Source organism: Acromyrmex echinatior, chromosome 5 (assembly GCF_024713525.1).
Source record: "Acromyrmex echinatior isolate Ae372 chromosome 5, ASM2471352v2, whole genome shotgun sequence".
In the NCBI taxonomy this organism is placed as follows: domain Eukaryota; kingdom Metazoa; phylum Arthropoda; class Insecta; order Hymenoptera; family Formicidae; genus Acromyrmex; species Acromyrmex echinatior.
In genome coordinates this window covers 9,340,665-9,363,758 of record NC_141856.1, presented here as the reverse complement: position 1 = coordinate 9,363,758, position 23,094 = coordinate 9,340,665, and the positions used below count along the sequence as shown (strand labels likewise).

At 41.5% G+C, this 23,094-nt stretch overlaps 1 protein-coding gene across 8 annotated transcripts in view; it reads left to right on the top strand.

Moving 5' to 3' along the window:
- Positions 1-23,094, top strand: part of pdm3 (POU-domain protein pdm3) — a 164,120-nt gene that overhangs the window by 42,637 nt on the left and 98,389 nt on the right. For 6 of the 8 annotated variants that reach the window (XM_087406170.1, XM_087406171.1, XM_087406173.1 and 3 more), the window contains one exon: positions 12,988-13,283. The exons of 1 other annotated variant lie outside the window; for it this stretch is intronic. In XM_087406170.1, the coding sequence (XP_087262296.1) occupies positions 13,017-13,283 (267 nt within the window). In that variant the 5' untranslated portion in view covers positions 12,988-13,016. Of the gene's footprint in view, positions 1-1,990; positions 3,587-12,987; positions 13,284-23,094 lie in introns of those variants that run through there. One more of the 8 variants, XM_011067535.2, reaches the window with a different exon arrangement.

The following is a 23,094-nucleotide window of genomic DNA, read 5'->3' as shown; positions in this document are numbered from 1 at the left end:
TATAAAAACTCTTAATATAATGATGCGATATTAAAATATTCATTAGTGTTAAAATTTTACTGAGATATTTGCAAATTATTTATATTTTATAACAGATGTAATTTTTTTAGATAAATTAAAAGTAGCATTAAAGAATGCGCATTTCACATAGACATATTTTACTGAAATTTTACTGTTTCATTGAAAACAGTGTACTTAATATAAAACTCTCATATTAAGTCGTTAAAACGTCACTAAAACTTCATAGCTCATGATGCCCTTCTGGTTATGTCGTCGGAGGGTTGAATGCGCAAGAATATCATGTTCTGACGCACCTGTAATTGTCTATAAAAGTTAATAACAAGTGAATCTAATCATATTAATAGAGATATTCGGTTTATCTGAAGTAATTCAAACTTCGTAATTACGTGACAGGAATTAATGTAGAAATGAATTGCCATTTCTGCGATACGCACCTATCACCTGTTAGGTTTCTGTCACAATCTCATGAGCACTCTTATTCATTGAAGACAATGATTGAAATGAGACAGTCGTCATCAAGATGAAGGTTATATTAATTTTCATAACAATTAAGATATATATAAAATATATTTCAATAAGATCACAAATATATCCAGGAAGGAGAAGTTTCAGGATTCATCCTCCCTTCCCCTAATTTATGATTAAAAGTTATGATTGATAAAGGCCGATGTTTTTCCCAATCAAAAGTATGAGTAAGAAAAAGACATTTTAAGCTCTAAAATATCCAAAAAAACAATTCATTAACTCAAAAATTGTTGTTTATGTGCTAACAGAATTGATAACCCTCTCCCGAAAAAAATCCTGAACACCCCTATGAATAAGAAGTCATCATGACAAATACTTGTCATCACATTGCTATCATTACGATTATGCACCTATTGCGTCCAATACCCACGAGAAAAGAAGAAAAAAATTAGGTTTCATCTTTAATGTCCTTTTAATCAAACTGAGCGTATTTTGTCCTCAAATTAAGCCATTTTATTTATTAAAATGTCAAGAAATCTACGAATACAAAACGATACGCGTAACGTTTCTTTCATACAATTCTCAATGATTTGATTTAAATACAGTTGAGAAATATTCTTATTTTATGAAGACATTAATGAAAAGATCTTCATTGATTGAAGATGTTATTATTATATATATCTAGAATGGAAATGCCTTATTTTTACAGAAACTTTGATGTCTTTGAAATTTATGTACATAATAGATTATACATTGTAAGGAAAACTTTTAACTTATTCTTAAATTTATATATTTTCCTTATAAATGGTTTCATTAGTTTGATTAGCGAATATCTATGTACAGATACTTTTTTATTTCCTTTTTTATTTATTAAATGTTACCAATAATAAACAGTGATAAAAATATAATATTTTTATAGTCAAAAGCGAATCTATTTAATTTGTTCTTACAACGATGTCGCTAACAAAACGTTCTCCAATGATACCAGCGATCTTCTTACCAAGTTTCTAGACAGCACTTAACCGGAGTATTTCTCAATTTTACCGATTAGTTCTACTATACCTACGTGCCGATCATCTTCTTTCCTCTCTCAGCAGACTCTCTGGGAGTCCGTATCAGTCCTCGGTGCCGATCGCTCCTCCCGGGTATCCCCGCCGGCGAACTCACCAGCCCCGTCGGGCTGATTTGCATCACGGTTACGAGCTCGTTCGAGCTCGTGGTGGTTATATTACAGAGCGAGCGAGATGCGAACATGCTGGAAAAACAGAGACGGACAGAGGTACCTCTCGCGGCTGTACCACCCCCAAAGTGCATCGCGGGAGGCAGCTCGGACACTCATAACAATCATAACAACGGGATCTCGCGAGTAACTCGCGGACCACCTCCGCGCATCGGTACCGCCCATTGTACCGCCTCCATTACCCCTTCTACGGGAACTATTCACCGGGCGGGAGAGTCGTCACGGCGGGCTGTTCTTCCCTCGGTTGTACGCCGGGGCCACTACGCAGCCAGACTGCGGACCGTCAGGGTTCAGGTCCGAGTTTTCGCGTCGAGCTCCAATCGTGCAACGTGCACGACCACGCTGCCAAGCAAGGACAACACGAAGAGGAGTGAATCGACTGCCTACTCCGAGACCCTGAACCCACGTGAGATCTGGATCATCGTTCACAGTGCCGATTGAGGAAGAATTTTATTTGGGAAAACTCGAGCTAATCGCTAGAGAAGGAGTCAGATAGAACATCGAACGATCGACACTTCCCTCGCGAGGAATCAACGCGAAGGATCATCGTCCGCGACGTGTTGGTGAAAAGCTAGTGTTCGTGGATCAGAGAGTGATCAGGAAGTTTAACTTGCAGCTGCGTGCGCCGATTTGTCCGGCCTATCAGCACGTGGCCGCAGGGGTGGGACTTCTTTCGGTGCGCCTCGCGGGTTAGTTAAGCGCGGTGAACAGTTGACTCTGTGACAGTTGACCAGTGAAACGTGTCGGGAAGACTCTATTGACAGTTGCGTCGCAGCCTCACCATTTTATCTATTTAAATCACTGTGGCCGTGACAATCGCTGCAATTTGCTTCGCGTTTCGAACATAAATTAGGAGTAAATGCGTGGAAACGTTAAATCGCGACAAGTGCGCAGAATAGGTGAAACGAAATTAATTAAACGACGATTAAAGCGTTCGACGATATTGACGTGTGTCAAGACCGATTTATCGGCTCCGAGAAAAAATCTCGGATAGAATATATGCTACATAGTTGAACAAAAGAAAGCGATGAAACGAGGACTATGGTTCTAATAAGCTTCTAATTATCACGACAGGTGCGCTGATAATTACGACGCGCGCGTGATCATCACGTGGACACGTCAGTGTTTTTCAACGCAAAATTACACGTTACGGACGAAGTGTATGGCTTGACGAGCGCAAATAGAATAATTAAAAGCACATTACACAGAAAATCGTGTTATCTGTTAGTTATCTGTCCGGTGACGCGTCGGAGCATCCCGTGTCAAGGATTGAACTGAAAATATTTTTTTTTCCAAAACGTTTTAATCATCCAGAAAACAGTTAAAAAGTCAAAAGTTTTCAAAATATTTATCGTCTTCCGAGTTTCTTTTAATTACGAATATCGCCTTAGGCAGACACGAGACGAAAAGGGATCAATCGAGCAGTGTTTTATGAAGCAGCGAGCAATTAACTGTTTGCTTCTTGATCACTCCTAATTACTCGTAATTACTCGTTGTAATTAAGTAGGCTGATGTCACCGGCGGCCGATGTATCAGTGAATCGTCCGTTTCTCGACGTCGATCCGCCACTCCTTTCAGAACGGCCTGTTAATATTCGTCGTAAGAAAATTATCGGAAGATCGTGAAACTTGCGAACGAGGAGGCGGCAGAAGAAGGATCTCTCAGGAAAGGAATTAAAACGGGTCAGCGGGGTGTAAACCCGGCATCGGAGAAGGAACGAGGGCAAGACAGACAGACGGCTGATCGGTGAAGATCGGTACGACCGCGACGGAATTGCACCGTGGCGGAGATAAATAACAACCGCTAAATAAATCCGCGTCAGGACGACGTCCCAAATACATCAGTCACAGATCGCCTCAGGTGAGTGTCAGGCACGAGTTCGCTCCTGCTTATTATAAACCCAGGCTAATCTCGGTAATTAGACGGGTCTTCTAAATGCGCGCCGGTCGGCTGCACGTGTGTAGTCTCTCACATTCGCACACCGATTAGCCGCGTACACGGACGCGCCTGCGCATGTATCACATGCACGCGCGTGTAAGCGCGTTTAGATCGACCTCGGGAAAACAGACATGGGAATGGAAATTAATTAATTTCACATTTTACGTATTTCATGTCGTAACTTTGAGAGACAATTAAAAAGCAATCGGATACAATCTTTTCAAAACGAATCTTCCCATTACGCTTGTTAATGTTTAATGTTAGTACATTAAATTTAATATTAATAAATACCGAACAAATGTTAAGATTACAATCATATTAAGATTTAGAACGATTAGTAAAAATAAATGAGGGAGAAGTCAGTTCTGAGATCTATCTGTCCATTTCCATATCGAGCGCATATCCACATGCGGCAATTGCGTGCTTCGTGAGCGGTACTCGTTGGCTCGATATCATTAAGTTAATCTCGGTAATTAAGGAAGTTCCTCTCCCAAAGCTTGGTCACGCGGGAATTCTCCTGGCAGGGGATCGAAAACAGCGTTTCGTTCTCTATATGCTTCACTTCAACTCGGTGATAATTTCATCCAGATACTTAGCTACGTACTAATAATTAGCGCGATAATTATGCGCGCCCGCGTATACTCGCGTCTACGTCGAGTGTGTGACCTGGAAATGCTAATTAAGGGATCGGCTGAGCATGTAAACGTAATACGGTCGGATAGGATTTTCTTAGTCTTTACTGTCTTTTGTGAAGAAATGCGGAGAAATATCACGTGGATATTATATCAGATAAGAGTCATAGTACAAGTAATTATCAATGATTAACAGGAATGTGATATAAACTATTTTTAAGATATTTTATATAATATTTATCACTTATTCTGAGTGCATTTAATTACTAAAATGCTAATAGTAAAAAAAAGTTAAATTTTATTTATAATTCGAGAGAAGAAATAATTTTATTTTAAGAGGAATATATAATAGAATTCAGAATTATTTGGCTAATTAATAAATAATTTCTTGAGATTTCTGACGAAGAAACTTATTGTTTCTTTTTATATACTGAAAAGTTAGTAACGTTTCGTAAAAGAAATAATATTGATTTTGAAAGACAGATATATATATATATATATATATATATATATATATATATATATATATATCTATACATTTATATATCAAAGTAATAATTTATTGCGTGATGGGACAATCGTCGACGAAATAATTGATTCTACTACATATATAAATTGTATGAGAAATAATGCTATTTAACGATAATCCGAGTATAACATTGCATCAAGTATACTAAATTAAGTAATAGAAGTTTGCTCAAAATAAAAGCCAATAACTGATCTGTAAATGATTCATAAGTAATGAGATTACACACTACTGAATTTTTAATATGTCCCCATTATTTATATATATCTACGTTACCATTTCATTCTTACTTCTCTTTGGCGAAATAATTTTTATAATACTCCTAATTTGCATAAACTTTCGATCGACCGACATACGTTGGCAGATATTTTTGTGATTAAACGGCAATGTCGTTGAATGTGCATCGCGTTACCTCCCCGACCATATGACCGGAGAGGTAAACAGGAGCACGTGTTGGTGGCGTGACTACGAGTGACGGCGTGAGCTCTGGGGGTGGAGAGGAGGCAGAAGCAGAGGTGGAGGAAGAGAGGGTGATGGTGGTGGATGGGAAGGGTGACGAGGGTGGAAAATCAGTGTGAGCTGCCCGAGGGTAGGAGAGTTCTTTGCTTGCCGCCTCGGGAACACGGAGGGTCGGTGAGAGAGAGGGTTGGAGCAGTCGGAAGAGAGGGAGAGCGGTAAATTCTAGCCACTGAAAGTGGAAGCGAGATAGTCGGGGTTGGCCAAGCGAATCATTGTCGGTGGGAATAGACGCAGAGAGTTGAAAGCAGAAAATCCCAAAGGAAACACTTGACTCGCGAGATATCGTTTGGAGTTTGGTGCTTTGGAATCGACACAAAGAAAGCGAGGCGTTTTATCTTGACTAAATGATGCCGAATTTTATAGCGAGGCTTTGTTTTAAATTTTTTACATATTATGCGTAATATTGTAAAAAAAAAAAACGATAAATGTTCAATAATTTCTTACGACAAAAATTATATCATAAAAATATATTGAATATTTATCATTTTCTTTCTTTTAATCCATATTAGAGAGAGGAAGATGTTAATTATTTTATTGTCGCGATTAAACTATTAAAGGTTACTTATTATTATAAAGAAAAAAATCAATGAGAATTTTTTTATTGCAAATTAATTCGAAAGAATCACAATCAAAGGTCGCTAGAATTACTGTATTTGTTGCCGAGGTCAAGAAAATGAATTCCCTTCTTATATCTTTTTGCTCCTCTTTCTCTCTCTCTCTTTCCTTCTTTTCCTTTTCTCTCTTTCCTCTTATTCTCAACACCCTTGCTCTCGCTCTCGGCTTCCCCATTCAAGGCTTCCCCTTCACCCGGTTCAACCCCTGCCGACAATCCGGCGCACGATAACATTTCGTTCTACAACTTTACCCACTTCCAGCTCGCTTTACAGCCGTGCTATTCTGTTTTCCACCCGAGAATCTTCATCGATTATCGACTCGGAAATCATTTCGAGTAAGAAAGTTTTGCTGCAAACTCGGCGTGTCAAGTGTAAAGTGTTATCCATCGTTTCACACGCTACTATCTAACGATAATGATTACTTACTGCTTATGTAAATTGCGAATGCACAACGAAATTTCTTTATCTCTGTCGATTCTTTATGCATGTTACGGAAGAAAACCGAGCTCTTTATTTTCGCAAATATTTATTTGTCGGCGAAAGAAATTGCTAGAAAATGATACTACATTATATTGACTTATACTATTTGCATGAAATACATTAGTGACTTAACAAATTTTGTGGCGTAAAAAAGTAATGTTGCTTTGTTACTCCGAAATTTCTCCGTCGGCATATTTATGATTGGCCTCCGCAACATAGTAGAAAGAAAGCAATGTGTGCGCGAGCTCATTAATTCTAATAATTCATGAAGAAACACGCACGCACGTAATAGCTCGGAGCGGCTTACGATTTGACGGATAGAGAGTTGCCTCAGCCCTCGTATTTTTAAATGTCGGCTAAACTATATTCTGATATTTTAATAGACCTAATTTACATGTAAAACCACTTTCAAAATCATTCTGTCTCCAACATGCTACCAATGTTTTCTTTTGTAAAGGGGAGGAAAATTTAACTGATTTCTCTTTTAATAAGTAGGAATAATTAAACCATTTTAGAAGCAAGAACGTGCACTCGTTTGCAAATAATCGAAAGCATTTCTAGTGGAACAGAGTTAGTTAGCCTATAAGAATGAAAAAAAAAAGAGATCCAATGAACCGTGTAGCGTGTTTTTGGGGCCAGATGTTAATTCCGACGACTCAGCGTGAGCCACGAGAAGACGGTTTAGTACGTAAATACATCTTCAGCAGGGGGTGCCATTATAATGGGCATGTGCGGTTAAAGTTCTATTTGTGGTAATTCACGGAGTTTAATGCACTCGGAGCTCTGATTTAGCCAGCGAGAGCTGACACTTTTTTTTATCCGGCAAAACCTCAACGACACTGGCGCCGTAAAGTATAAAATATTCTTCCTGCGTCTTCGACGATACATCGCGCGCGGTTAGGCATTCTTCTCCCGCGTCGTGGTGCCAAGTTTTAGCGTAAAGTGACGCTTTTTATCAGTCTCGTTAGACCCGATGTCGAATCACGTGATTATCCTGAATATAATAAGGAAATAGCATTTTTAATTCACGTGACACGGATTAATAATAGACGTTCGTCATTGTGCCAGAATCTTTTCGCGCATACAATTCTATTTTCGCGCGCTGAACTCATTTCTGTGTACGGGATTAGCTTTCGCTTCGATTACCGTCTCGAAAAAGAATTTCACCGGAATAATGTAAAATGTTTGTAATAGCGGAATTCCGACGGGGGCGTAAAATATCACGTCTTGGATAACGCGTGTTGATGCCGAACCCCCTTCGGCGCCGATTTATGGGCACTCTCGCGCCCGACGATGCGCGCGTTACGCGCTCACGCACACGCTCTTACGACACACATACACTGAAACCGGAGCGTCAATCTCGACGCGAGGCGTTCGCACAGTCGCATTAACGGCGCGCTGTTCAGTTTAATCCTTGCGTTTCGTGACTCGGGACAAAGCCCCTCGGATTTCTGACAGAATGGTATCGCACGAAACGGCCATTACCTTAGCCGATATGCCTATGTACGTACGCGAGTTAAAGGTCGATGCGAATTAACCAACACGGATGCGGCCGGATTCTTTGTACGCTCGCCTTAATTATGCTCGCTCGTGCCGGTGAAGCGAAACTGCTATACAGAAGGGTAGCACGAAGCAGTTTAATCTATCGTACGCTTATTATATTGCATTTACTGCTCGATCGTAGCAAACTGGCGCGAGTATCCATCGGGTAATCCGAATCGACCATACACAAGCACGTTCATGTGCGCGCGCGCGAGTTCCTTTCTTACTTCTCTTTAGCATTAATACTTGGTTAGACGCCATAAAGCCACGATTATGCTTTGCCATTAGGGCGCCTGGTTGATTACGGGATCATGAAAAAAAAAAGACTCGGCAAGGACAATGTCGCGATGGGCGGTTGCCAACTGGTCCCGCTGGGATCTTTTTATTGGCACTGTTTTAAGTAGGAGGGTTACCCACGCACACACCACATTCTCTTCTATCATGTTATTCACCCTCTCGTTCATATCGATGAATTGAAGATCTTTCGGACTTTTTTTAAAAAAATAAATCTTATTTGTTGATCATTTCAAAATTAAAAGCTATGGGAAATTTATCAATAGTTTAGACTATTCAAATGACGCGATTGAAATGATTCTCTCTGCGTCACCGTTTCAAGAAACGAAATTAGAAATAACGCGCAATTCGCGGCTCGAACGAAAAGCTCTCGATGAATAGACTTGTACCAGGAAATCGAAAGCGTAGCATCGTCAGTGCTACGGAGAAACGGTCAGTGGTTCGTTGCATGCGTGGCCATATGGCGATTATCCGCGTTTAGTTATTTATAGCGACGACTTGAACATCGCACACGGAGAGCGTATACCCCAGACACGCAGCACCGCGATTTGTGCGTCGCGTCGCGGCGCGTCGGGCGCGAATTGGACCGGGCCTAGAATTCTAAAACTGCCGTCTTGACGGTTAGGAGTCGGCCTCGTAAATCGGCGACTGGCTTGAGAGAGAGAGGCTTCGGCTTCAGATGGTATATACACACCTCCATAGCCCGGAGCGGCGTCGTATCAAGAGGAGAATGTTGGCGGCTACATAGAAACTATCTGCTGGCCAGAGGCGCCCGGTTGTTTCTAAACCCACCTTATCTACTGGCCCCTATAATAAGCCGCGATCTGAGACCGTATATCCCCGCCCGCACATGCTCTAAGAGGTCCGCACACACGCACACACACTTACACATTCCCATCGCTTACTAGGTAGCTATCCGCGAACCCTGAACGCGTATATGCGGCTATACCACGAAGCGCTTGCAATTACAAGCTGGTCAACATATAATTATCCCCAATGACCATAAATTACTGGATTTTTATGCGCAATATTCTTAATTACCCTTTGAATTAACATCAATCAACCCCTTAATTGCACGCTGCCGCTGACGCTGCTTCCACGTCGTCGTCGTCGTCGTCGTCGTTGTCGTCGACGATGTCGCTTATAGAACTATAATGCGAAATGGTGCATTATAGCGACATGGATGCATGCCGCGGGCTAACAGCAAGACACGGAAGAAAGACACGGGCTGACTGACGTGAGAAGAAGTGAGAAAGAAGAATGTAAAGGTATATGACAAAATCAGGAAACGATGTCGCCCGAGGACACTCCTCCCGAGGGTGGATGACTGTGCCAGGCTTCGAAAACTTCCTCACACGGTATGAAAGGACGCATCGTATCAGTCTGTCGCGTCTGATCAGATGACAGCATCGTGCGTAACGCGCCTGTTTTAATTGCTTTCGGAGATCCTTGAGTGATTCTCATATCAATCGCCTTGGCGTATTAATCGCGCATCCTATTACATGGACTTTCACCATTTATTCAGCGAGTGATTACTACCGGAGAAGTCGCCGCTGAAAGAAGGTTGGCGATGAGAAGGGAAATCCATTTTGTCGTTCCGGAGAATAATTCGATCGTATGGGAGAAATCGAAAATTTTAAACAGAGTGGTCTGGACGGAACATAAAATATTGCCTGTACGTAGAATGCCCGATTTAATTTGTATGTCGAATATCTTGTAGAAGAACCCCTGAGGGTAGCCTCTTACCTTTTTCGAAAGATTTATGTGATCTCGATCGAATAACGCATTTTTCAAGGTCGCACGATGAAGGTACCAATTTTCAAACGGTCGGCTGTGGTGACGTTTGAACGATCGCGCTATAATCACTCGCGATATCTTCGTCCGGTTAAGAATTCCTCTTCTATTTCACAAATCACAAACCGTGAGGGCGATGCGATACGCTAATGAAACCGCACTCTCATTAAAGCATCCAAATCGACGATACTAATTGGCTAGCTTTCGGAATACCCGGCATTAGACCTCAGGACGCGATATAATAATCGCTGCGGACGAATTCGGTTTGGACAGCCGGTGGTTAAAGCGTCTAGTAATTTCACGGGCGCAGCCCTACAGCGATTAATATGATTCCGACGGAAATTAATGACTGCAAACGGAAAAAAGATAGGTTGCATACAGTCTTGCTCTGCGATGGCGCGTTCTTATAAAATGGGAAAAAAATGTTTAAAGATTGAATACTCTAAAGATTTTTTTTCTAGATACGTATGCGTATATAAGTTAAAATTTTATTTTGTCATAAAAATAAAAAATTTTCAAGTATAATTAATTCTAATGCATTCGCATAATATTAACGTCCTCGTCAAGATATATTAAACGCTTAAGGATAAAATTATCATATGACAGTTTTGTCTTCGCGACGGCATCAATGAGAATTAACCTACAAGCCATTTATCGGCAGCCACTCCTATGGCACAAAAATCGAATAATGCTTATTAATCAGCTTAATTAGCGGCAAAGCTCCTCTCGTTGCACGTTGCGTAAATTAATTCCTCGTAGCCGATGATCGATGCGATCTCTTCGCCTAGCTGCGGTTTCTGCATACTGAACTGATTTATTTTACCATTTTAATTGATGTGAGACAAATACGACTGTTAAAGTATAATAGTTTTGTCTTTTCATAATATTATATACATGTCATTGTTAATCTCGTGATAGAATAAGTAAAAAGTATATAAAAATAACTTTCATATTAAAAGTTTAGCATAAACCATCTTACTGTACATATTTAAAAATATCATATCCAATTAATGTATTTATGTAATTTTTATACGAAACACTAAGAGATCGTATTATCTGTGTCAGAAAAGAGAAAAAGATATTCTTTAGAAATCGCGAGATATTTATTGAATAGTAGACTCTCCTTTCTATCTTGAAATATTTATTCTACTGTTCAATAAATATCTCGCGATTTCTAAAGAATATCTTTTTTTTTAACTTCTTATTTAAAATTTTTCTTACTTAAAAATATAAATATATTGAAAAAATTAATTTATTTTCAAGTTTATATTATTTCAAATTTGTGAATGTTGAAGATGACTGTGCTTGCTCATGAATTGAAAGTCTAGCAGTAAAATAATATGAAAACAGGTGAACAATGTCAAGCAGATGCAGAAATAAATCTTGATAATTTTTCTCACTTCTTAGTTTGTGAAGTATGGTATAAATCACTTTAAGTTCAAAGCCACAGCAATCGGCGGCAGTCTGCGGCTTCGCGTAGGAAAAAAAAAAACGCGTGTTCCAGCCTCTCGCTCCCGTTCCATCATCTCTTGAGAAACTTTTGCAATTGTCGCTAAGCAGATGCCACATATCGCGGGCGCGTTAAGACACCCATATTTATAGGAAACAGGCGACATTAACACCAGAGTTTGCACTTGTGAGCGGTCTATTTGGTACCCAACAACCTAACGCTTTTATTATAAACACGCTGCCGTTTTAAAGCACAGCATCAAATATTTTTACGATGGCCATTATAAAACGCCTTTTATGAGGAACAAAGTAGCTCGCAGGCAGAAGGTGTTTTCTCGCCCTTTGACAATAATTTGTCCAGAATAACCGGCTCGTTTCACTCTCGGCCCCCCACGCCCGGGCTTCCGCTCGATGATCCATCCAGCCGTTCGTCATAGGCGCGCGGCTTTTAAAAAGTAAAGCGCTGGACTCGGGCCAGCGCAAAAATAGAAGCAGATGTTATTAGTTGCGTTCACCAAGTATACGACGGCCGTCGCGGCGCGACGAGGCAGGCGCGGTGGTGGAGGTGGCGGAGAGATGGTGGTAGAGAAACGAGAGACGAAGGCGAGCAGAAGGCGACGAGGGAACGGCCTGTCCAGACGGTAGTGTGATTTCATTGCCCTTGAATTCTTACTAACTGAACGCTTAGATAAAAATAATTAGGCGGATAAATGCGGGGTGGGGGAGGAGGGAGGAGATGACTGCGGGCGGTAGCGCGCGTTAGTCGCGGCAATTTTATTCTGAAACCTCCCTCGATGCCTCTCGCGTCGCTACGCCGCTTCCTTTCTCTATCTCTCATCCGATGCGATGCGCCAACCAAATGTTTTTGCTTTGAAGTTGGAAGATGAACGGGCCTCCTTCTAATTTCCAGTGTCTGCATTCTTAACAGCTGCACGCGCTACCGTTCGATATGGCTGATGCGGTACCGCGAGTCATGTCGCGCCGGTTTAATTAGCATCTCGCGTGTCATCTTCCCCCCTGGTCCTTGAAAAATCAAAAGTAATCCAAATTGATATCGATTTAACAAGCTTTCTCATTTTTTATCGAAAATTTCTTTGTCTTTTATTAAAGAAAAAAATCGTATATAGCTGCCTTGTTCCGTTTTAATAGTCATTAAGTTAAGCCAACGCACTTGTTGAAAAATACGTATAATTATATTGATTATTATATTTAATTATATTTCGAGATTATTTAATGAGAGAGAGCGAGAGAGAGAGAGAGAGAGAGAGCTCTTTTACGATTTTCTCAGATTCATAAAATAGCATTAAATCGAAAATGCGAGATCGTTATTAGGCACGACGCGACACAACCGTTTGAATCGAAACGCGCGAATTATATTCGCGCTATAATGGGATTGCGTCCTACCAGGCAGGAGCTGCGCGGCGGCGCGCCTGCTATTAGAACGGTCCTCCGAGAGTTTTGGTCGATTTGCAGATTACGAGTCCCCGGGATGCAAGGCTGACATGGCGGAGGGTTCGGCCGAGGAGGAACAGAGCAGTACTGCTGCGCCCGCTTCCCCGCCAGCTGATCTTCGCACTCTGAACACCCAATTGTCGCCGCCTTATCACCACCAGCCCCATCTCCAGCCTCGTCTTCAGCATCTGCAGCATTCCAACATGCTGGCGACCGCCGTACCGCCCCGGCACAGCCTCAGTATGCTGTCTCATCAGGTGAAAGCGGAGGCAGAGCTGGACGCCCCCTGCGATGTGCCATTGAATCTCAAGAGCGAGGTAAGCGCAGGAATTCCTCTCGTCGATTATTGATGTTGGGAATCGGCTAACTGCTTTTGATTGTTCATTTTCGATGTGTTTTGCTCGCCGAGCGCTTACGCTTGGACGAAAATCGCAACACATTGCATGACAAGCATTAACAATTACTGCTGCAAAAACGAACGTATAGTCTCTGGAAAATTATTTCGGCGTAATGTATATATTTTAGCTGCTTGATGTAGCAAGTAGTTAATTACTATGTAAGATACCGACGGCCTATTTCTGTCGGTTAGCATTCTTAGGTGATTGCTCGACCTATGCTTTGATTGAACCGATCGAGATATCGCTACAGCAGTGCTAAAGCATACAGCGATCGAAATGGTCATTACACTCGTTATTAACGGTTTTGTGTGTCAATGACAACCAATTGTATGGTTAAGTAGCTGCCATGACGCATCTCAACTTAAATCGGCCAATGATCTTTCTGACCTGTATAAGATTAACGTACAAAATAAAACGTACAAAATAAAACGTACTCGAATGACTCCCACAAAGATGATACAGTCAGTGTACGCGATTTCGTTCGTTAACGTGTGTTGTATTTTTTAAAACGTAACAAAATCTTTTTTTTAGAGAATTTGATCTGGTAATATCAGACGTTAAACCAATGGCAGTTTTGTATATCGATTTATGTCAAGAGATTATGTAACATTCGCTAATATCCGGGGGAACCAAAATTCTCGTGAATAGAATTTAATTCTATAGAATTATATAATGCACAATTTATACGTAGTGTATAAAGTAGATTCTTGTCATGATCACGATAGTATATCTAAATATCAAATAATTATTTGAAAAGAAAGTCGTTTGTCTGGTTTCTTACGCAATCTTGAGTGCTATATTTTGTAGTATTAAAATGATTGCAAACTAACAGAGATAAAAATATAATTTATATGTGAATGACAGGAAACTAATCATCATATTAAGCGATCGATCGCCTGCTAACGTAACTTGTTTCTCGTTTGCGAGATATTGAAACAAAGTAGCAAAAACTTATGTGGATAAATTGAAAAGATGAAATATCGAAATTTCTAATAGTGTGCATTTTTTAAAGTATATTATATACACAAATTTTCCAACTATAGAATAAAATAATTTTTGTTGACTCTCTTTTCAATCAAATCTGTCTGACCAGTAATCTTCGGTATTAAAAGTAATTTGAATGTTAATCGCAAACAAATCGCATTTTATAAATACTATCACTAACATTACATGAATTTATCGATATTAATGTAAAACTTACTCGTGCGGAGAAATACGGCGATGAGATTTATATAAAAATTAGGAAAGACTTTTTCGATCGGGAGATGCGGACAAGCGGAGCGAAAACTCATTAATGAATGACAAATCGGTCGTTAATTATTTCTCGTGTAGTGAAATTAGTTGTAAGCAACGGTAGTTGTGAGTCGTTAGAACGAGGCGGTAAAGTATTATGAGGAAATCCCTGACTTCTCCAGCTGTGCGATCGTAAAGCGGAAAATATTTGCACGTAGCTTATATGTACCCGCTTCAATGAACGGTGACCAGTTTTGTCGATGCTTGCACATCGGACTAGCCAGTAGGGAAACTTTAGCAAACAAGCGTCCGGGGATTACTAGTCGTCAAACGTGTCTACTTTCCTTTGGGACAATTAACTCTCACTTATCGACTTTCTACAGAGTCGTCTCTCGTTAGTTTTAAAAATGGAATGTAAATGTAATCTATAAGCCAATACCATTCATCCAGAGATATCATAGCGAATATAAAAGTAATCTGTAAGTCTGTCGTAAATCCACGTTACAGCAAATTTCTAGCGTCACTACACAAACCGCTTTGTTAATAATGATATAATTAAGTCACGTTGCGTTGATCCGTCACTTTACGATCTTAATTGCCACAATACAAGCCGCATGATATTCTTAAACGTAAAGAATTACACTCTACGAAGAATTCGACAATGATGCCAATTAAGCGACAGAGGAGAACAACCGCGACACACTAGACACGACGACAGCGCGCCTCGACTAGTGTCTCAAAAACGGCAGTCTCATCCGTTTAGAGCTCGTTGTCCCTGTCCATCCATTACGCTATTATCCCGTCGGCAAACACGGTATCCATGCCGGACTCCACGCACGGACTTAATGCCCGGCTCGTATCTGAGAACGGAGCGTGCAATTTACGCGCAAAAGAAGGAGAATGTTTCATTCGCTCCCGGCAAAAAGAAACATCCCACAGGTGCACGTAACAACAGGACGGATAATAATGCCGTCCGCACTTCCGTGATAAAATACGCGGCGACGAAAAGGAGGAATTTCCTGACGCGATCGATCATCATCGTCCAGTTTTTTACGCGTAAAAAAATTCCCCCGCGACCGTCGACGTAGCGACATTGTTAATTTTCTCGATCGGGAACATTGAGAATAAATCCCGTACACTTTACGGAATCGATCGATGAACGAAGACGCGCGAGAGTGTTATATCAGCGGAATAATTTATCCGCGATTTCATCTCATTCGCAGTAGAGTTTCACAGTCGCTCGAACTTCTGTTCGACAATCATAAATTATTAGACCTTTGAACGCGGTATTCTTAACGACCCCCTCAGTGCCATTAGCCGTTCCTCTTAATTGCGGAATATCTCTCTTTCTAGAGCAGAATAATGGATATTCAGCGGCGCTAATAAGTACAAAGATATAAAGAACAAACAGAGATTTTGTGAGGTGCACAAGGTCGTCCGCACACTCAATTAGACATTAGCTAAAGGATTCGTAAAGAACTGCGCGCACATATTATCAGCTTGAAATTTTTTCGCGAAGTAAAGTATTTAAATGACCAATAAAGACAAACGCTCTACAAGTACGGAAATGCGTAATGTAAAATATAGGTAATGTAAAAATACGAAACGAATACATCGCGCAATATTAGAGAAGCGCAAACTCGAAACGGATCGAGCACCCTTTGCATTCGCAAAGACCATAGTAATGTGCATATATATGCAAATATTCGCGTATCTCACAGACACATCTGCGGACCGGAAACCGTTAAACGCTCGACGGATGCATCGTCACGAATATTCCTCCACTCGTGGTCCCGAAGATTTCACCGGTCACACGATAGAAGCCGCTAAACCATCTACAGGCTTTGCCGCAGAAGCAGCGACCCTATCCAGACCCTCTCGAATCCGAAGACGCAAATTTCACGTAGCTGAATCCGGCGCGTTGACCGTCCGATGGATCGATACGCCGTAAGGCGCATTCCAGCTTGATGGCCACCAGTCCCGATCGTAAATGCATCTGTCAAGAAAGTGATTGAAGGTAAACGATTCAGGGGAGTCGCGAACACCCAAACGGATCGGATCTTATTACCTCGGTAGCTCATTTCACCGAGTCAATTGCATTTCGATCGGATTTCACAATTATTATGATTATTGTTGAGCGAAACCCTCCTCTCGCACAGGTCTCTGCGGCTGATTAGAATCCGGCGAGAAGCAGTCAACTTTTGCCTCGTACCTTGATGGGTCGTAAAAAATCTGGTTATCGTGTCGCATGATTTTATTTATACATACAATATATAATGATATTCGCTGGCTGCATGGAATATAGCTGGAATATAGGCTGTTATAGAAAATATCAGTGCCACGAGAGTCACTCGACGATTCTATTCTTTCCGCATTTCCGATTGCAGAGAGGATAATTTGAGAGATAATTCTTGCATAAACAAATTGTCCTTACTACGCGATTATGATTTAACGCGGACGACCAGTGCGGATAGTAACCTATGTTCAATCGCATCAGCGATCCAAGAACGAGGAGACTCGCACAGTCGCGCTTTCGTAAAAAAAAAAATCCACAGGTTTATGACGCATTATTATACTTGCCGGTCGCAAAAGATTTAGCTAATAAAAACGTACGTTTGACGGGCGATCGTCCGTAAAGCAACGCGGTCAGAACGACGAACGTGGAAATGGGTGGCAAAAAGAAGAATGAAAAAAAGTGGAAGAAGTAAAAAGAATAAAACGCCGAGATATTCTATCGATGGTCGTCTATTTCTCTCACATGATATTCGCGGAGTGATGGAATGTTTATCAATAGATTAATCTCGGAGATCGGCGGGTGGTTCCGCGTCGTCGCCGGGCAGGCTCCTCGATTGCGATTAAACATAAAAGTATTATTTCAATCTGGCCCCTCCGCGCGCGCCGGCCATACATTCTCTCGGTGTGTATGTCATCCCCGTCGGCAGTGTCGGCACATACGCACACTGACGCGCCACGTGTGTGTGTATATGTGTGTGTGTGTGTGCGCGCGCGCGCACTTACTCGCGCGACCGATAGATCGGGCATTTTTCCATTAGATTGGAACTTGATTAAATTGAAAATCTGTCAATTTAGGAAAAAGCATCCGACAGCTTATATTGACGGTGGACATTATACGCGGTGGCCAACGAGGCAGAACTCGTTGGCCTGACAACTAGCGGAGATATAAAACCCATCGTCGCGACGATGGACCCGGGATGCGCGCCGGGCTGTTTACTTTTTGCTTTCTTTTGCGCCCTTGTAAAATTAATTGCCGGACGCTCTTTGAGGGTGACGCTCGCTTTCGTCGTTCTACCGATCGTAGAAATTTGCTCACGGTGTCATTCGTTCAATCTCCATCCTGATATGATTCCGACGCAGCACCCCTCCGTGTCCTTCCCTCACTCACCCCTCCTTGCGCCAATTCCATCACGATATAGTCGCTGACGAGTTTTTGTAACGAACACATTTATCGTGCACACTTTTAAAGGAATAATGTGGCTTTAGCAGATTTAATTCACTCGAATTTGCCGTCCGTATCAGGCGATCGGACGAGTAATATCTCTACGTTGAAGGAGGAAGGGCGTTTCTTTCGGTCGTTTGACAAGCATTAAATGACCCACATACTTAATCATCCACACTTGAAACACATGTTACGTCCACCGTTCGGTCAACACTAATTTAATTGCGGTGCATCTTTCAACGATGTTCCAAGAATTCATATACTTTGATTAAGAATTCAATTCTCTGATATAACTACTCTACGATATAAATACTCTACGAACGGATCCAACCGTTATTTTATTCGTGAGAAATCTCCCGATACATAATTTTTCTATATCTTTCTGTATGGCAAGTAGATCAGTTACACGATAGGATGATTATCTTTAGTATTGTTTTCTCTCTCTTTCTCTTTTTCAATCGATTAATTTTAATGATCTTAGTTCAGAGCTTATCGTTTAATCACCGATATTTATTCAACAATATTATCGTTATTACTTTTGATATCAATATTTATAGTTGCAGTGCTTTATTTTATACTTATAAAACAAAGAATATGACCAACTTTGCGAAAAGAAAAAAGAATTTTAATCTGGATAAATAATCTGGGTAAATGAGACGGATAACATTATTTCGATTGATTTAAAACAATATCTTGGGACGAGCAACGCTAAGCACAACGGAAACGTGATTGCAATTCGCTTAGTCATATATGGTACTATTGTCCGAACCAGTTCGATATTTGCCGCGCAATCGAGAACATATTACACTTACGATAAGGTGCCGCGATTGCGACGGATAATTTAATTGAAAATGCGGCCTAACCTAACGATAATGCTCCGGAGAAATTCCGTGCCAACGCGATCATTATTATGAATACTTTAGATCGAATGAACTCCGCATTGCTTGTGATAACTCACGCGTAATACGTTAATGCATTGTCACGATTAAGCACGCTCCTATTATTCCCCAACACGCAGACAATGAATGAAAAACAGTTATGTTTATTTTCGACATTAGTAAAAAGCAAATTTATCATTGAAATTTAATTATTTAAATAGATTGCATGTTTTAAATGTACATTAAGTACCGACTTTGGACGCATGAATTTGCAGTATTAATCTTTACAGGACGAAAGAGCCGCTATGGTGAAACAGTGTCATATTTTGAGGCAAGAAATACAATGAAATAATGAATTATAACAAATCTTACTCAAGGAAAAAAAAGTGCAAGATTTAAAAAAAGATTTAAAATCTCGTTCTCTAAAGATTAAAAATGATTTAGATCAGAATACGACTTTTCTACATTTTACGAAAAACTTAACTTCAAATAGTTTAGTCGAAAAGTCCGAACTTTACATTGTCTGACGTTGTTGGTGCAAAGTTTAATCGTATCTCGCGAGTGTCCAGGCGGACCTTGATTAAAGACGATCGTGGAGCGGGAAGAACCGCGGATAAGTCAGAACGTAATCGCGCTCCGGGACGCGGCCTTTTAAAGTAGGAAACTCGCCGGAAACTACCGGCCGCATGGCACCGAGAACTCCCCGGTGCGGTGCCAAATAACAATGTTGGATCTCATAAACAAGGAGACAAGACAAATACCCGCCTGGACAGTGGTTCCTAGGGCGCGGAGTGGACAGAGTCCGTTCCGCCGCCCACCCACCCCTCTGGGGATGGGAGACTCTGCTGGTAATTTCACGGTGTCTTGCATCCCTGAGCCACCACCCTCTACTCCCTCTTCTCCGTACTGTTGCACTTCTCCGCGAAACGTTTTCAGTAACGTGATATGTTAACCGCATTCGTCGTTCTATTCGAACTATGATCAGCGATTTCTAAATTGATCGAAATTTCAACGTTATTCTTGTATTTAACGTGAATTTTCGCAAACTCGATGTCGAGCAAATATCGTTGTTCTATGAAAGTGCTATTATGAAAGTACTATTGAATCACATTGAAATTGTTATTTTAATTAAAAAAAAAAAATCTGTTTTATAAATAATGGTTAAAATATCGTTCTAAATTGTTTTGTATCATGATAAATTAATTATCAGAGCTATTAGTTTATTGGGATAAAAATGTGTACAATGATATAAGATTTACGGATTTATATTCGTGACAAACGTATTCAGTTATAATGCGTAGTGAGAGCTTTATCTTGAAGCAAGTACAGGACAGAATGGAGGAAAGGAGGGGGAGGGTCACTGGGATTTGCGCGAATGGCCGACGACTTAATTGATCGAGGGCCATAAGCGAATTAGGGATGACCAATGTTCCACGTGCGGAGCTCAGGAATATGGACGGGGGAAGACGCCGAGTTAATTCAATTCGAGGAGGCTGAGGAGGGTTTTGGGACGTATCTCGCGAGACGTAAATTTGCGTACGAACTGTGCGCGTTCTCCGTGCGCATCCCCTCTTCTAAAAAACGATGGACACTCCAACAAATTGCATCGACGCCTTGGAACTGGTCTGTTCCTTCCTTCCTTTTATTCTTTCTTCTTTCCTCCTTTTCTTCCTCTCTTATCCTTTGCGACCTTTTTTTCTCTTTTTCACACATACACTCTCTCTCTCTCTCTCTCTCTCTCTCTCTCTCTCTCTCTCTCTCTCTCTCTCTCTCCCCCTCTCTCCCCCTCTCTCCTTTCGTTACTACGCGGCCGCGAGTCATAAATCAAATTATACGTTGAGTGAGATTAGATTTCTGTTTGGCCACGCTCGAATTCACGAGCAGTGGATTCGACGAGGGTAAGGCTGCGGTAGAAACCTTCGCCCTTCCTGTCTTCCGCGCCACCACCCCTTTCCCGACCCATCCTGGCGTACCTCGGTGCTGCTTGGCGATGGTGCGCTGGTACTGCTACACTACGAGGTCCAACATTAGTTAACGATTAATCAAGGCGCTTGTAGCTCAACATATATCATTAAACTAGTTAGCGAAGTAGGGTCGGCCAAGTGTGCTGACCACTGGCTACACCACCCACCACCTCATTCTCTCTCCTGCATCGGCCGGCCCTGACCGAACCCCTTCACCGGGCCCTCACTCCCTCTCCCCGACTTGCTCGTGGAGCCGATCCAACCCTCTGGCGACGTGCTCACGTACCGAATGGAACTCTTAGAGACTCCAAGCGAGTTTAAGCTCGTCGCTGATGTTTCGTCCGTTTCTGGTGTGTGCCAATTGCTCGTTAAAGCGCGGAACCGGCCCGAAACACTTCAGCACGGTCGAGGGAAGCATTGCACTTTGATTCTCTAATGTCAAAATAAGTTCTCGTACCGTCGGAAATGTCGATAAGACGTGGAATTTCCAACGAGGATCGCGGAAAACGCTTTGTTGCTTCGTAACAATATGATTGGATTAGATGAAGAACAGTATCGGCAGATTTCATAGATATCGGTAAACTCATTACTAATCGAACAACGGGTCAACGTTGCTATCTAGAATCTCGTAAAGCTTTCGCAGTGTACTCTCTCTGCTGGATTGACCTCCTCTCGGATCTTCTCGCTTTCCCATACCCCTGCCCGCACTTCGTCTCTTCTAGTTTTAACCATCGAGAGACGGCCGCATAGCCTCCCGTGCGCCCGCGGGCGCCCCTTATAAATCCTGCAGGACTCCTGCAGGCACTAATGTACGACTGTTTGCGGGTATAACTTGGCCCCGACACGAAGGATAGGGGATGGTGTTTCCAGTACATGCTAAGCCGGGGCTAAAGGCCCGCTAGACCGAGCCATTCCTCACTGCCCTACAGACTTACACCTCCGCCCCCGTATGCTTGTCTTTGCTTCTTATCCCTAAGCAAATGTGGTCACCGCGAGGAGGGCGCAGGGATTTATTGATGGATTTACGACCTTGATGTTTGGATCTTGGAATAAGACGAATGGAATCTTGAATTCACGAACCGTCATGTATGTGTATAAATTTTAATATTAAATACATTCTATACTTAAAGAATGAATTAAATATGGGTATTATAATTTTTTTAAAGAAATCGTAAGTTTGAATTATATATTTAATTTTAATATGAGAAATAAAAAAAGAAATATATGGACGGTGAATTATGAATGACAGTGATTTGTTCGATATATTTCAAGATATAAAAAATTATTCGAATAGAACGGATGGCAGCAAGAGACGAAAGCAATTTATATGCTGTGCAATTTATGCTGCAGAATCGATGAGCTCGTTTGATGACCTACGAAAGATACCATCCACAGATTATCGACATTTCGCGATGGAGCAGAAATCCGAAAGGGCCAGACACATTAATACCGTCGCAGAGAATCACTTGGCAAAGTTATTTGACCACCACTGTTCATCCTGGGAGATGGTATTAAATCCCCACCCCTTCCACCACCCTGTACCCTCCTCCAGTGGTCCGGACAGACTTGTACCAAGGACCAGAGCGAGCTAGGCACCAGTGTCCGGCGGTGTCGTCGGCAAACGTTTGCTCGACAAACAAACTCAACTCCCGTCCCTGCTTCACCATTGCGCGACTCTGTTTTACTATATAAATGAGATGGTCACCCTAAGTACAGGGTTGAAAGGGATGATACTGCACGAGTGTGCGTCTCGTCGGTGCCACCCAGTCGCTCTTCAGAGGCAACTGTCACTGTCGATCCTTCGTCTCTGGCCTTCGAGTCTCACGCGAAGGGATGGAAGGCGAATGATAAGAAATAGATTTGTTGATGTCGAAAGTGTACATTGTGTACTTCTTATTTATCGGTATTTCTAAAATGGAGAGAAATTAGAAATATTATTCAACATATATATATTAATTATTTCGCGCACAAATGTCGTTGCTTTGAAAAATAAAACAATTATTAATTATGTAAGCTCCAATATATCGCTGTCCGTATAATGACACAAAGTGACAAATATCAGCTTGCTTTTAAATTATGGAATTGAAAATGTCGATGCATCTAAAGCTATCAAAAGTGTCTGTATTGTAATAAATTGACAATTATAAAAATTCAATTTGGAAGCTCGAAGCGCAATGTTGTATTAATCAAACAGGATA